This window comes from Meles meles, chromosome 17 (assembly GCF_922984935.1).
Source record: "Meles meles chromosome 17, mMelMel3.1 paternal haplotype, whole genome shotgun sequence".
NCBI lineage: Eukaryota > Metazoa > Chordata > Mammalia > Carnivora > Mustelidae > Meles > Meles meles.
In genome coordinates, this window is record NC_060082.1 from 52559420 (window position 1) to 52574169 (window position 14750).

A 14750-nucleotide genomic window follows, 5' to 3' on the forward strand; every position below is an offset into this window, starting at 1 on the left:
TATTTCGCCCTCTCATTATAGCACCAAAAGATTCCTTTGTGAACAGCCTAATAAGAACATATTTTGGAACTGCACAGCAACTGTCGAACAATAGAACTCTTAAATATATTTAATCACACTAGATTTGCAATGCCTGATTCAAAGTGTAGATATTTCAAACTTTAAGATTCATGTGCCTCAGGTATACATGCAAAATTAATTGCATGTGATAACACACCAATATAAATTCAATTTCCCTTTCTAACCTCACTGATTGCGCCTCTTGTTACAAGCACATAACTGATCAAATTCTCATCAAGAACCACAAATTGGCACTCCATCTCACAAGTGATAAACTATGTTTCAACCTTCAATAAAGAAAAGGAAAATTTAATCAGGATAGGTAGATTCCCTACCCCCAACACTCTAATCCCAAAAAGCTGTACATGTAGTTATGCTAAGAATACTATTCAATCTTAAAATTAATCACATTTCACTTTTTCAGTTAGAATAGATACTTTCAAGTCCAAAATATACTAAGAATCTAAGCTTTAAAGAACAGGTATTTTATCTCTTTTAAATACACACACACACACACACACACACACACATATATGTATGTATATATATATATTTTTTACTTTAAGTGTATGTGTGTGTGTACACGAACGGAGGCAGGTGTGAGTATATATGTATAGGTATTTCTTCCTGCTAGAAAGGAAAATCTAAAACAATGAATAACTCAGTATTACTGATACTTTGAAAGAAGTGCCCAGTATGGCTTCTAAAGATAATAAGATTCACTGGTTATCACTAAAAGAAATTAGCCTCCTTTGCAAAATAGCTAACCCCAGATGCCACCCTGGAAATACATGAGTGTGGAAAAAAATCTATCACATCAGATAGAAAAGAAGCTATCAAAGGTTATGACAGTCATATCAAAACAAGTGAGGAAACCACCTGAAGAGGCTCCTACTGGTCCAAAATTTAAAATTTCATCAATAATAAGGATAAAACTATACGGGACCCAAACATACCAAGTATGTTTAAATATATTAATTCATTAATACCCTTAAAAAAATTTCACTATGCATCTTCAGAAAATGTTAAAGAATCAATATTATTTTGAAAAGTAGAAAATAAAGGGTAAGAAGTAGGCAATTACTCTACCTTTTCTAAAACCATAGCTAAAAATAACCAGTTTACGAAAGGAAGTTTCTTTTATAAAATTCTGGCTAATAAACAGAGGAATGCTGGAATATCACCATTTTGTGAACTCAATAAAGTCATGGATCTAGGGCTAGGCACTGATCATCAATAGCTAGTAACATTACAAAAACAGAAACAATCTGATATTACATATCCCTCTTAATAGAAGCATACATCAGCATGTATAAAATGTGCTTAGGGAAAAAATACATATGCATAACATTTAATTTGAGTTAGATCAAGCCTCTAGATTTAACTATAAATTTACAGGAAATACCAAGAATAGAAATCATATTAAGGTATACCACATGAATGTAATCAGTAAAATCCAGACTCTTGGAGACAAAGAAAACCAAACTAGCCACTTTGTTCTACCAAATAACAATAGTATATTAAAACAGAAAATGCAAAATAAACCAAAGAGTTGGAGGGGAAACCTATAGATCAACTCTGACCAAGACACTTTTCAATAATTTTACCTTTTTTTTAAGATTTTATTTATTTATTTGACAGAGATCACAAGTAGGCAGAGAGGCAGGCAGAGAGAGAGAGGGAGGAGGAAGCAGGCTCCCCGCGGAGCAGAGAGCCAGATGAGGGGCTCAATCCCAGGACCCTGAGATCATGACCTGAGCCGAAGGCAGAGGCTTTAACCCACTGAGCCACCCAGGCGCCCCAAGACACCTTTTTCAAAGAGAGAAATACTCTGTGCTATCCAATAAGGTTGCCTTTAACCTCATGTGGCTACTGAGCACTTGATGATTAAGGATCAGAATATTCCATTTTAATTTTAATTAATTGAAATAGCTACATGCTACTACTGTATTGGATGGTGCCATTATAAATCAATGGAGAATTAAGAGACTTATTAATCAATCCGCAATTTATCAAATGATGGCTCTTATTTGGGTCCCTATTCAAACAAATCCTTTTTTTAAAAGAGTATAAAACAATTAGGAAAATGTGAATCCTGTCAGAATTTAATATTAAGAAATTAGTATTAATATTTTTATGTGTAGGGGCACTTGGGTGGCTCAGTGGGTTAAAGCCTCTGCCTTTAGCTCAGGTCATAATCCCAGGGTCCTGGGATCGGCAGGGAGCCTGCTTCCTCCTCTCTCTCTGCCTGCCTCTCTGCCTACTTATGATCTCTCTGTCAAATAAAGAAATAAAATCTTTTTTCTTTTTAAATATTTTTATGTGTAGTAACTCTACTTTGGTAATGGGGCCAGAGATTATCCTTTAAAAATAGTTGCATATAAAATGATATAATTTCAACCTATAATATAAATTCAAACTATAATATAGTTTGAATTTGCTTCAAACTAACTGAGGGATGGAATGAAAGATTAGGCATTGTATTGATAATGACTGAAGCTGGGTGATGGGATCCTGGATACATTCTCTATATTTGTATGTCTCTGAAAATTCCCATAGCAGAAATTTTGGAGGGAAGAGGGAACACTTAACTTGTATTCTAGGAAGAGGTTTGCTTTTGTTTCCCCCAGGAAGGACAGTAGATACTAGAAATATAAAAGAAATTCTTAGGAGGGATGGTTTAGATACTTTACAGGTTAACTCTGGTTACATGCTAATAAACTGTCCTTTAATTTTTTAATTTTATTAAAGATTTTATTTATTTATTTATTTATTTGAGAAAGAGAGCATGCAAGTACATGTGAGCCGGGAGAGGGGCAGAGAGGGAGGCAGAAGGAAGGGGAGAGAATCTCAAGCAGATTCCATGACTAGTGAGGAGCACAACATGGAGCTCCATCCCATAACCCTGAGATCATGACCTGAGCTGAAATCAAGAGTCAGACCATTAACCAACTAAGCCACCCAGGTGCCCCAAAGTGTCCTTTATTTTATATACTCAAGCCTGTCTATTGAGCAGCTTTTTACTTTTGGGGTGTCATAACTGAATTTTTCTTTGACATCATTTGACGGTTCCTTTCAAAGTGGTTAGATTAGAATGTAAAACCAAATGCCTCATTTGGACCTGTAGATGATGTGGTTCACAATTTGAAGTAAGAGTATTACAATGTACTTTCTTTCAATTTAGATTTAGGGATGTGGTAGGACAAAAATACACCACCATCACCACCCCCAGCCAAAAGATATCCATGTCAAATCCCTGGAACCTGTGATGTTATCTTATTTAGGAAAAGGGTTTTTAAGATATAATTAATGACCCTTAGAAGAAACCATCCTGAATTATCTAGGTGGCCTTAAATCCAATGACAAATGTCCTTAGATACACAGAGGAGAATAAACAAAGTAGAAGGCAAAAATGAAGAAGCAGAGATTAGAGGAAAGTGGTCACAAGCCAAGCAAAACGGGCAACCACTAAAGGCTGGAAGCAAGAAGTTCTCTTCCAACGCTCCACAAGTGCAGCTGGATTTCAGATTCTGGCCTCCAGAACTGTGAGAGAATAAATTTTTCTCATTTTAAAGCACTAAGTTTGTGGTAAATTGTTAAAACAGCCACAGAAAACTAATACAAGGAATTATCTACTCTTTCAGATACTCCTTCCTCATATTGGCTCAATAATTAGAAGTTACTGTGGCTCTAAATAATTTTTTGAGCATCTTTTCCATTTTGAAGGCAGGAATTTTTGTTTCTTTTATTCAATGATGTACATCTACTGCTGGAAACTACTCACTGATCATAACTTTTTATGTTTCTTTCCACCTTTCTCAGTGGCATTCTTTCATTAAACAGCTAACGTGGCCCTGCCCAAAGAAAACAAAGAGCATAAAGAATAACTTATCTTACTTTAAAGTCAGCCATCTTGAAGCTTTAACAATTGTTCCAGATGTCTAATAGCTAATTAAGGAAACTCTATCTGAAATCAAGTTCATTCATTTGGTATATTATCTTTTCCTCTACCACAGAGAGTATATACCAATAATTCCCAAAGCTTTTTTGTTTCATGATTTAATGCTTTGTAATTATCCTCTCTACTTCATGACCTTCTGTCCCTCAAACTTACAATTTTTTTAAAAAGGCACTGTATGATACAGTATTTTTATGTTATTGATTTTTAGAAGGGAAGGAAAAATTGAAACACTGAAAGCACTTTACTTTTGTGGTATGCAAAGAAAGGATTATGAACCTGTGTCCCAAGGTTTTTTCCTTTCTTCTAGCTTGTTACCTGTATGCTACTCAGACTTGACAATCATTTTTGTCACATCATTTTACGACATACTTACATCGTTATCTTATGTTTTAGCAATGAGCATCCAATTATATTTAATTCTCTTTTAGTGAAAAAGAAGGCATTTCGTCAACTTGAAGAGCAATACTATTTACTATTCAGAAGCACGTCTTTCCTTAGTGAACTAGCCTGAGGTTAGTGGCACCTTTATGGAACACAGATTATTTTTGCAGGTAATAATACTATCTAGAAGTGGCCATTTCTGCAATATAAATGAATATGTAATTCTACTCCACTTGAACACGAAACAATACCCTTCAGAAATAACTTCAGTATACACCTGAAACTAATGTAGTGTGTGTCACTGTACTTCGATTTTCTTAAAATCCGAAAGAGGAAAGAAAGAAGGGAGGGAGGAAGGAAGGAAGGAAACAAGAAAGGAAGGAAGGAAAGAAGTAAGAAAAAAAGAACGAAAACTTCATTACATGGTTTGAGTATCAATCAGATCTTCTTATCCTTTCTTAAAGAAGTTAATGAGAGGATTAAAAACTATATCATTGATAGAGATTATAATTATCTTGTTGGCTTAGCTCTTCTCTCAACTGTCACTCTTAGCTATCGATATTTCTCAGTGGCTCTAAAAAGAAGGTTACAATGACTACAAATGAATCAGTATTTCATTTTTTCAGTTAAACTCTCTACTAGTCGCTGGTATATAGTCTTCTCATGTAATATTAACCCATTACAAGCAGAAATATTTTTGAAAATCAATAGTAAATGACTAAACAGCACTAATAGACAAGTGGAAAAAACAATCTCCTGCCACTGACCAACTGAAAATGTAGCAAATTAGATATAGCTCTCCCTATTATAAATATAAAATAGTTTTATTTCCAGTTCAGAAGAGTCATATAAATAATTTTCAAGGAGATAATGATATAGGATAAAAAAATGGAAAACTGGGGGGAGGGGAGAGACAAGATTATAAATATGAGAAAAGTAATATATCATGAATGCATAGATTTGACAGTAATCATACACATGCAAAAACTGCTTCAAATTTTAGAAACGCTATTCAGTCTTCCATTCTCTAGAACTAAAAAGCAAGCTCACATCTGTTAAAACAACAAAGACCTGGGGACAGAGGTGAGGTAGAAGAAGATGCCTGAAGTGGACTCTGTCCATTCAAGCGTATAATCGTAATGAATAATTTACAAGCATACTTGCATCATCAATGCTACTAAGAGCTGAATTCTAATGAGCTTAGGGAGATTGTAACACATCTGCTAACCAAGCTGAATAAGCAGAGGAAACGTAAGCAAAAATGATCCAACAAAACCTATTTCCAAGATTGGGGAGGGCACAGGAAAACAAAAGACATGGCAGAATAGCAGAGACTGGTGTAGTTGTGGTCACTGACTTATGTCCTTAACTGTATCTATTCATTCCACTTCAGAAAATCAGATAGTTATATTAAGCCAACTGAGTCAGAGAGCTGTATTAGGCTAATATTAGCTACATAAACTCCCCATCAAAAAGAATATAAGGAGAGGCAGAGTGTGAAAAGAAAACAAAGCATCAGTAAATCTTTCCATTTTAACAAATAATCTAAAAAATATATTCCATTGAATATATATTCCGCTGAAATATATTAAAAAATTCTAATAATTCATACATTATTTTTCAAATTTATGCTTATTTCATTATCTTCAAAAGGAAGAATATCAAACACGCAAAAAAAATCACTCAACAGCTTATAAAATAATGATTTCTCAGCAGTCAAATGAAACTCAACGCTTGGCATCAAGATAACACAATATCACAAAAACACAAAATCTTTAAATGAGATCTCATCTGCTTTTCTACTGGTTTTAAAGAAATGCTACATGTGTCATCTCAGACTATACCTTATGAAATTACAGTATTAGCATTATAAAACAACAAATAATATGCTTAGCCATTTAACCAGACGGCAAAATTCTGCATCTCAAGATCAAGTTAAAAGTTAAAAAACAAAAATAAAAACAAGAAGTAAGCTAGGCCAATTACTCCTTTTTTCACCACAAATAGTACTTTGGCTTCAAAGAAGATTGAGGGAAAGGATTCATTTTATGCCTACTCGTTGATGTGCTCAATAAATATGTAAGGTATTTCAGATACAAGGTATAAAACAGAAAAAGACAAAAATCTCTGGTCTAAAGGAACTTCTATTGGTCTCAAGAAACCTAATAAATCAATGAGAAAAATAAATACATAAGATACTAGAAAGTGACAAATAATATGCAAATAAATAAATAAAATGGCATGATAAAATTTAAAGTGACTGAGTGGCTATGTAAGATTGGATATTCAGAATGCCCTCTGAAGGACATAGACACAAGGATCAAATGATTCTCCTCAGGTCAAGAGCTAAAAAGCCTTATTCTAAGAGTAAACTAGGCCTAATTTAGATATAGAAAGAAAAGCAAAATGACTAGCGCCTAGTAACCAAGGGAGAAAATGGTAGAAGGTAAGGTCATGACCACAGGACCAGATTATCTGGGGTCCTTTGGTCAGAGTAATAAATTTCTACATTACACCCCTGGACCGTAAGAAGGAGCCAATGAAACGCCACTGTCATGCTTTTTGTAAAACTGCTGTTGGGGATACCAATCACCACACTAAACAAATACTCTTCATGAAGGTCCAAAGGAAGAATTTCTCTTAAATCTCATGGTCATTAACAGCAGAACTTTTTCTTTCTTTCTTTCTTTTTTTTTTTTTTAAGATTTTATTTATTTATTTGACAGACAACAGCAGCGGGGGGAGGGTGGGGGGTGGGGGGGGTGGGGGTTGAGAAACACTAGCAAGGGGAGTGGGGGAGGGAAAAGCAGGCTTCCTGCTACACAGGGAGCCCCATGCAGGGCTCCATCTCAGGACTAAGGATCATGACCTGAGCTGAAGTGAGATGTTTAAGGACTAAGCCACCCAGGTGCCCCAGATGAACTCTTTCTGAGAAACTGATATAAATTTACCTTATGTGAATTCTGATGTTAATCATTCTCTCATCTATCCCCTTAATTCCAGAAAATTTAGAGTTGAATTTACAATTAGCTTCTAGCAATTGTATAAAAGCTTAAGGCTTCTATTTTTTTCTAAATAAATGTTTTCGTTCAGAATAGTTTAAGATTCACAAAAAAGTTACAAAGATAGTCCAGAGAGTTCTCATATACCCCCCACAAGTTTCCACTATCATTAACATCTTATGTAAGTATGGTACATTTTTCCCAATTAATGAACCAAAACCGAAACATTATTATAAACTCAAGTCTGTAATATACTCAGATTTCCTTAATTTTCACCTGATGTTCTTTTTCTGTTCCAAGATCTTTACAATATCTAGTCTATATACTAAATTTACGGGAGCTTTATATTACTATTATATCTTAAATTCTCCCTTATTCTAACCTCTGTAACTACTATCACCTAATATATTTTAATTCTATAAACTGCCCCCAATACTTCTGGGAACCATGCGGAATAACAACAACAAAAATGAGCAGAGAGAGAGTTCTTAAAAGATGAAATCAGCTTTTCCCCAACAAGTCATACAGTTCAGTATTATTCACTATTAACACTTCATAAATCTTTTAAAAATACAGAGATTCAAAAAAAAATATTCAATTACGGGGCACCTGGGTGGCTCAGATGGTTAAGTATCTGCCTTCAGCTCAGGTCATGATTCTGGGGTCCTGGGATCATGTCCCACATTAGGATTCCTGCTCAGTGGGGAGCCTGCTTCTCCCTCTGCCTTCCTGTCTCTCGTGAATAAATAAATAAATAATCTTTATACACACATACACACACACACACACATATCCAATTAAAAATTGTATTCAAATATATCATTTGGGTAAAAATGCAAAGTCAATATAAAAATGTCATTTTTATGTTTCAATATTGGTTTTTTCTCTGGAATTCTCTCTTTTTTAGGTACATACAACATTAGCGACCCTGATTGTCCTTATTGAGCCATGCAACATTAGTGTGGTCTCAGATCACACAAATCTAAAACGAGGGTGAGGCAAAATGATCTTATGAAGTCCCTCTCAGTCAGAAATGTCAATGATCTCTTAATTCTGTGACCTAGGCTGACTGTCAGATGCTCATATTTTGCCATCACAAGTAAAGACCAGAAAACAGTAATGCTTCTAAACAAAAGATAGTACATTTTAAAAAGAGAATGTCAAAGTCTGAAGCTTTATTTGAAATTAATTCAGAGAAAAACAAAAATTGATTAATACAGTATATAAATAATATTAGTGTATAAATTTCTATGTATATAAACTATGTAAATCAAAAGTACCCTGGGAAAGGGGGAAATTCCCCCCCAAAAAAAGTTGTGAGTATTTACCCAAGTAGATTAATTTCATAAAGTGGCTGAGATACCAAATGGGGAAAGACAAAAAGCACGAAAGAAAAGGTAAAAAAAATAAAGATAAAAATAAAAATAAATCAATTCATCATTTTATATTTACCACTAGTTCTCTATTACTGAAAATTTGATTACGTCAAATGGATATTGCAATTAAGTGGTCTGTTTTCACATCTATACTAAACTGTTTTGTCTCAAAACAATCCTGTTAAGGTGTCACTGATTTTCTGCTGGGAACCATTAACTGGCAGCTTCATTTAATCTGTCCCAAATACCTAATACCTCACTGGCAGCAGGAATTGTAAAAACACAATAGAGTTTAAGGGTTTTTAGCATCACTTTCCAAAAATTCCTTGAAACACTATTCTACAAAAGACTGACTCCACAGATTCTAAGTGTATACGTGATCTTGATGTTAAAAAAAGATCCACAATTCTAGTCACTTTAATATTCTCATTCTACTGTCATGGTATGCTGCTCTACAAGTCTTTCTGCAGGGAAAAAAAAATACCAATTTAAATACTAAAATGTTTAATTATTAATGCCATTATTTAAAAATCAATAAATCGTATAAACTTTAAAATGGAATTTAAGTCATCTTCTAAGTCACAGAATATTTCCAAATGTAAATAGTTAACAAAAAAACAGATTATCCAGAAGAGTAAGTAATGATATATATCAAAAGAGATTAAATATAAATTGATAAGGAATGCCTGAGAATAAGTCCTTTAGCTTTCTTATGTATTGTTTTGGAATATGAGCACTTCTTAATAACAATTATAAGACATCTACTTTAAATAAAAAGAGACCCTTTATTTTTCACAAATCAATATATAAATGAATGACACATGAAATTTACTCTCAAAGGATGAATGCAGCAAAATACCATAAATCTGAATGTTTATTTATTTGAGTAAAAAAAAGCAACTTTAGGTGAACATGTCTTAATTTCTTTTTTTTAATTAATTATATATTTATTCAATTTAATTAATAATCAATCATTAATTAATTAATCTCTTATTTGATTACTATTAATCGACAATAAATGATTAATATTAATTAATTAATTGATAATAATTGATATTATTAATAATTGATAATAATAATATCTCTGTCGTGATGAGATTACATTTCAAGTATGCAATTCTATGTGTCTATTTATATTTCAAGTAACGTCTTGCAAAGATTACCTTTTCTTTTTTTTTTTTTTTTTTAGGGCAAAATTTATGTTTTATTTTTTATTTTTTTTATTTTTATTTTTATTTTTTTTTTTTTCAGCGTAACAGTATTCATTCTTTTTGCACAACACCCAGTGCTCCATGCAAAACGTGCCCTCCCCATCACCCTGACAGAATGAGAGAAGATATTTGCAAACGACATATCAGATAAAGGGCTAGTATCCAAAATCTATAAGGAACTTAGCAAACTCAACACCCAAAGAACAAACAATCCAATCAAGAAATGGGCAGAGGACATGAACAGACATTTCTGCAAAGAAGACATCCAGATGGCCAACAGACACATGAAAAAGTGCTCCACGTCACTCGGCATCAGGGAAATACAAATCAAAACCACAATGAGATATCACCTCACACCAGTCAGAATGGCTAAAATTAACAAGTCAGGAAATGACAGATGCTGGAGAGGATGTGGAGAAAGGGGAACCCTCCTCCACTGTTGGTGGGAATGCAAGCTGGTGCAACCACTCTGGAAAACAGCATGGAGGTTCCTCAAAATGTTGAAAATAGAACTACCCTATGACCCAGCAATTGCACTACTGGGTATTTACCCTAAAGATACAAACATAGTGATCCGAAGGGGCACATGTACCCGAATGTTTATAGCAGCAATGTCTACAATAGCCAGACTATGGAAAGAACCTAGATGTCCATCAACAGATGAATGGATCAAGAAGATGTGGTATATATACACAATGGAATACTATGCAGCCATCAAAAGAAATGAAATCTTGCCATTTGCGACGACGTGGATGGAACTAGAGCGTATCATGCTTAGTGAAATAAGTCAATCGGAGAAAGACAACTATCATATGATCTCCCTGATATGAGGACATGGAGAAGCAACATGGGGGGGTAGGGGGATAGGAGAAGAATGTCTTAATTTCTTAATGCACTGAAATTATTTTGTTTCGTGGGTTTTTTTAAGTGAGGAAAAAGCCTACTTTATTAACGAAGGGTAAAGGCACTATCTTGAAATGTCCTACACAGTTGCAAGAAAATGACTCACTGGTATAAAAAATTGTATCTGTGGTCAACTTCTTATCAACAAACAGTTTCATATACTATGCCTTTTATCAAATAAACCACTTCACTCTTACAGAACCCATTTCAAGTCACCTTGAACAAGAAAGCTATTTATTTTACTATAACTCATCTAAAGTAATAACTCAGCAAAAATTTTCTTTTTTATAAAATTTTATTTATTTGAGAGACAGGGAGAGTGAGCAGGGGGAGGGGCATCAGGAGGAGCAGACTCCCCACTTGAGCAGGGGGCCTGATGTGGGGCTAAACTCCAAGACCCTGAGATCACCACCTGAGCCGAAAACAGATGCTTAACTGACTGAGCCACCAAGGCACCCCAGCAAAAATGTTTTTTAACTTTAATAATGATGTACCTTATAACCATTCAACACATGTAATTATTCAGTACAGCTCTTAATTACTTAGATTTGATTCAATACAATAAACAATTTGAAAAATATAAATGTCCTCTGGATGCTATAAACAAACAAACAAACAAATGCTCCTATATTCTAATAGAATAATCTAATTATCAATGAACTTAAGAAGCTTGTAAACCTACTGGCTAATTACTGTCTAAAAGAAGTTAGCATTAATCATATTGATCTAAAATTATCTAAGATTTATGGCAGGGGTTCTAGACTTTGGCTATTTATTAGAATCACCTAGAAGAGTGTAGAACTATCAACGCCTGGGCTTCACTCCCAGATCCTATTTTAATTGGCTCGAGATGGGAACAAAGTATCAGTTTTGTATAAAACAAACAAAACAGGGACGCCTGGGTGGCTCAGTGGGTTAAGCCGCTGCCTACGGCTCAGGTCATGATCTCAGGGTCCTGGGATCGAGTCCCGCATCGGCTCTCTGCTCAGCAGGGAGCCTGCTTTCCCCTCTCTCTCTGCCTGCCTCTCTGTCTACTTGTGATCTCTCTGTCAAATGAATAAATAAAATCTTTAAAAAAAAAAAACAACAAAAAACAAACAAACAAACAAAACAAACACAGGTAAACTGAATTAAACATACAGCACATTTGAGACTATCAACTTAGGATATACTTCAGTTTTAAGACAGAAAAAAACTTGCTCACTGGCACCTAAAGTTTTAAGTCTACTAAAAACTTAAGGTGTAGGGAAAAAAAAAAGTGAAGAAAAAGAAAAAAAAAACAATATTCAAAAACATAATCAAGGCCTAGTAAACATTTTTGCCTTTAAAAAAATGTTAAAGTTGAAAGCCCTATCTTAGATTTGGTTGATAGACAGGCTTATGCTGCTTTATTTATAGACAACAGTTAAATAAAAGCAATACAAACACAATGGTAAGAATAAATGATAGAAATAATTATCATTCAAATTTAACACCATAGAAGAAAGACAGTAAATTAATATAGTATCACGATCAAATGAGACAAAATTATAGTCAATAACATTTTCTAACCTCAATACTACACAGAATAGTGTTTCTCTAAACCACTTTCCAATACCTTCGATTCTTAAGTACCTCAAAAGAGAAGAATTCATTTAAGAAGATATAGTTACATGGCTCCAACCTGAGATTAGAAAGAACAAACAAGTGCAGAATATTTCCCTTATGAAAGCAGCATATACATCTGTATGATCAGCGACAATACTCTCTTTACAACAGGGCCCAAAGTTAACATCTCTGAGCAATGAGATAAAAAAAGCTCTTAATGATAAGCATTTTAACATATTATCACAGAATTCAGTTTCTCTCTAATAACAGTTAAAAGTGTATGAAAATTACTAGCAACATGAGCCAGCATGAAGGGATGAATGAGGATCACCAGAACATGTCAGAATATGTTTGTTACAAACTGGATGGTAAAACTTAAAAGAAAAAATAAAGATAAGTAGCCCAACCTTGAGAATCAAATTAAAAGAACCAATAATCAAAAATTATACAGGATGAGGGAACCAGTTAAACTTCCATGTAATTTCCTTTTCTTAAAATGAAATTTTAAGAAAATTATTTTTAAAATATTTTGAGAGGTACTCTTTAAGACATAAAGAACATTTTGATAAGTAAGTACTTTCTGTTAAACATTAGAAAATTAAATATATTTTAATAATAAATTAAATATTATTATAATCCAAAATTCAGTGACATATTATAAAACTAATACCCAAGTACACCTTGGTAAGGATTTCAAGATGTTAAAGGAAGCACATTTTGAATGCAGAATGGTTAGAGATGAAAGATGTAGAATTCTATGTAATTAAAGAAATGAGATTTCTTTTTTTTGCTTCAGGAGTAGAATTCAGTGACTCAGCAAAGAAATGAGATTTTTAATTATAGACCTATACTTTTATATTAAACAACTTAAGCATCTGTTACATGTCATAAAAATAAGCCTCCAAAAGCCTGTCACTAGAATGACTTCATAGAATTCCAGTTTGGTATCTTATAAATATATTAATCTATACACACTATCTAGATTATTCTTGGTATATACTTTTTCACATTCATCCTTCCTGAGAAAAATGTGACATGAAATTTTAAAAGATTACCCAGCATAAGAGGAAACACTCCCTCAAGAAATAACTGTTGAATTAGCTCCATTATTTAATGACAGAAGAACTCTTACAACTTTAAATTATAGCTCTCCAAACCTACCAAAGGTTAAACCCATAAGGAATGAGCTGGTGAGCAGAAGCTGAGATAACAGAAAAGCTCAATAAAGATAACTGGAGGGACAACTACTGTCCTTAGATCAGTGATTTTATGACTGCCAAACTGTGCACATGCATATAGATACATGTTTATATCACCTACACACATATACACAGTAAATATGCTTCATTGTTTTGTTTTGTTTTGTTTACTAATCCCAATCTAAAGACATGGCATAAATAGAAAGGAAAAACTAAATTGTCCAGACTAATTACGGACTAAGGATTTACTAAAGGATGGATGGATGGATCGATCGATCAATCAATCGATCGATGGGTAGAGAGACAGATATAAAAATATTTTGGGGGGAGGGGAGATGATACAGATAAGAACTTTGACTCTAAACCAGTATCTGTGATTCACAATGCTAAAGTGATTCAAGGACATTGTAAGGGATCCATTTTAGGTAAAAGTGAGCTTAACAAACAAAAAGCAGACTGAAATATAAAGTAATCATAACATATATTTTTACAAGCATAAAAGATCTATATAACAGGGCAGGATATATTAGTTTTTTACTACGCAGTTTAAAATATCTTCCCTTAAAAAGGGATTTTATGTGACTAAATTAGGGATTAATGCATCTTACCTTCCACAGAAGGTGCCTGATCCTGAGCTGAATACAGCATATCCTTGAAAGCCTATTAAAAAAAAAAAGTGCATGAAATAATGAGTAATCTTTAAACTAACAGCATTTGACGCTAAACAATTACTTATTTTTCAATATCCAGACTACACAATCCAGACTACTAAACTGAGAATTTAGTAATATACTTCAATTAACTTTAGTAAGCTGAAACCCAAATACTATACTTTCATATCAACCCAGTATTGTCCAATCTTTAAGAAAATGACTAATATGTACACTTTAAAAATTAAAGGGCATTGGGAAAAGAATGAAAAACCTCCTGAGAGATCATAAACTCTCTTGACTAAAAGAAAATAGCGAAAGAAACTGAGAACAATGGCCCAAAAGATATACATGGAACAGTGCTTAAGAAAATATGAAACACTGGATACAAATTTTTTTCTTTTTGTAGTAACATAAAAG

General features: G+C 33.6%; 1 protein-coding gene across 1 annotated transcript in view; it reads right to left on the reverse strand.

Moving 5' to 3' along the window:
* XPR1 (xenotropic and polytropic retrovirus receptor 1) overlaps positions 1 to 14750 on the reverse strand; it is a 244176-nt gene that overhangs the window by 195664 nt on the left and 33762 nt on the right. The window contains exon 2 of the mRNA XM_045982852.1: positions 14289 to 14340. Coding sequence (XP_045838808.1) covers positions 14289 to 14340 — 52 coding nt within the window. The remainder of the gene's footprint in view (positions 1 to 14288; positions 14341 to 14750) is intronic.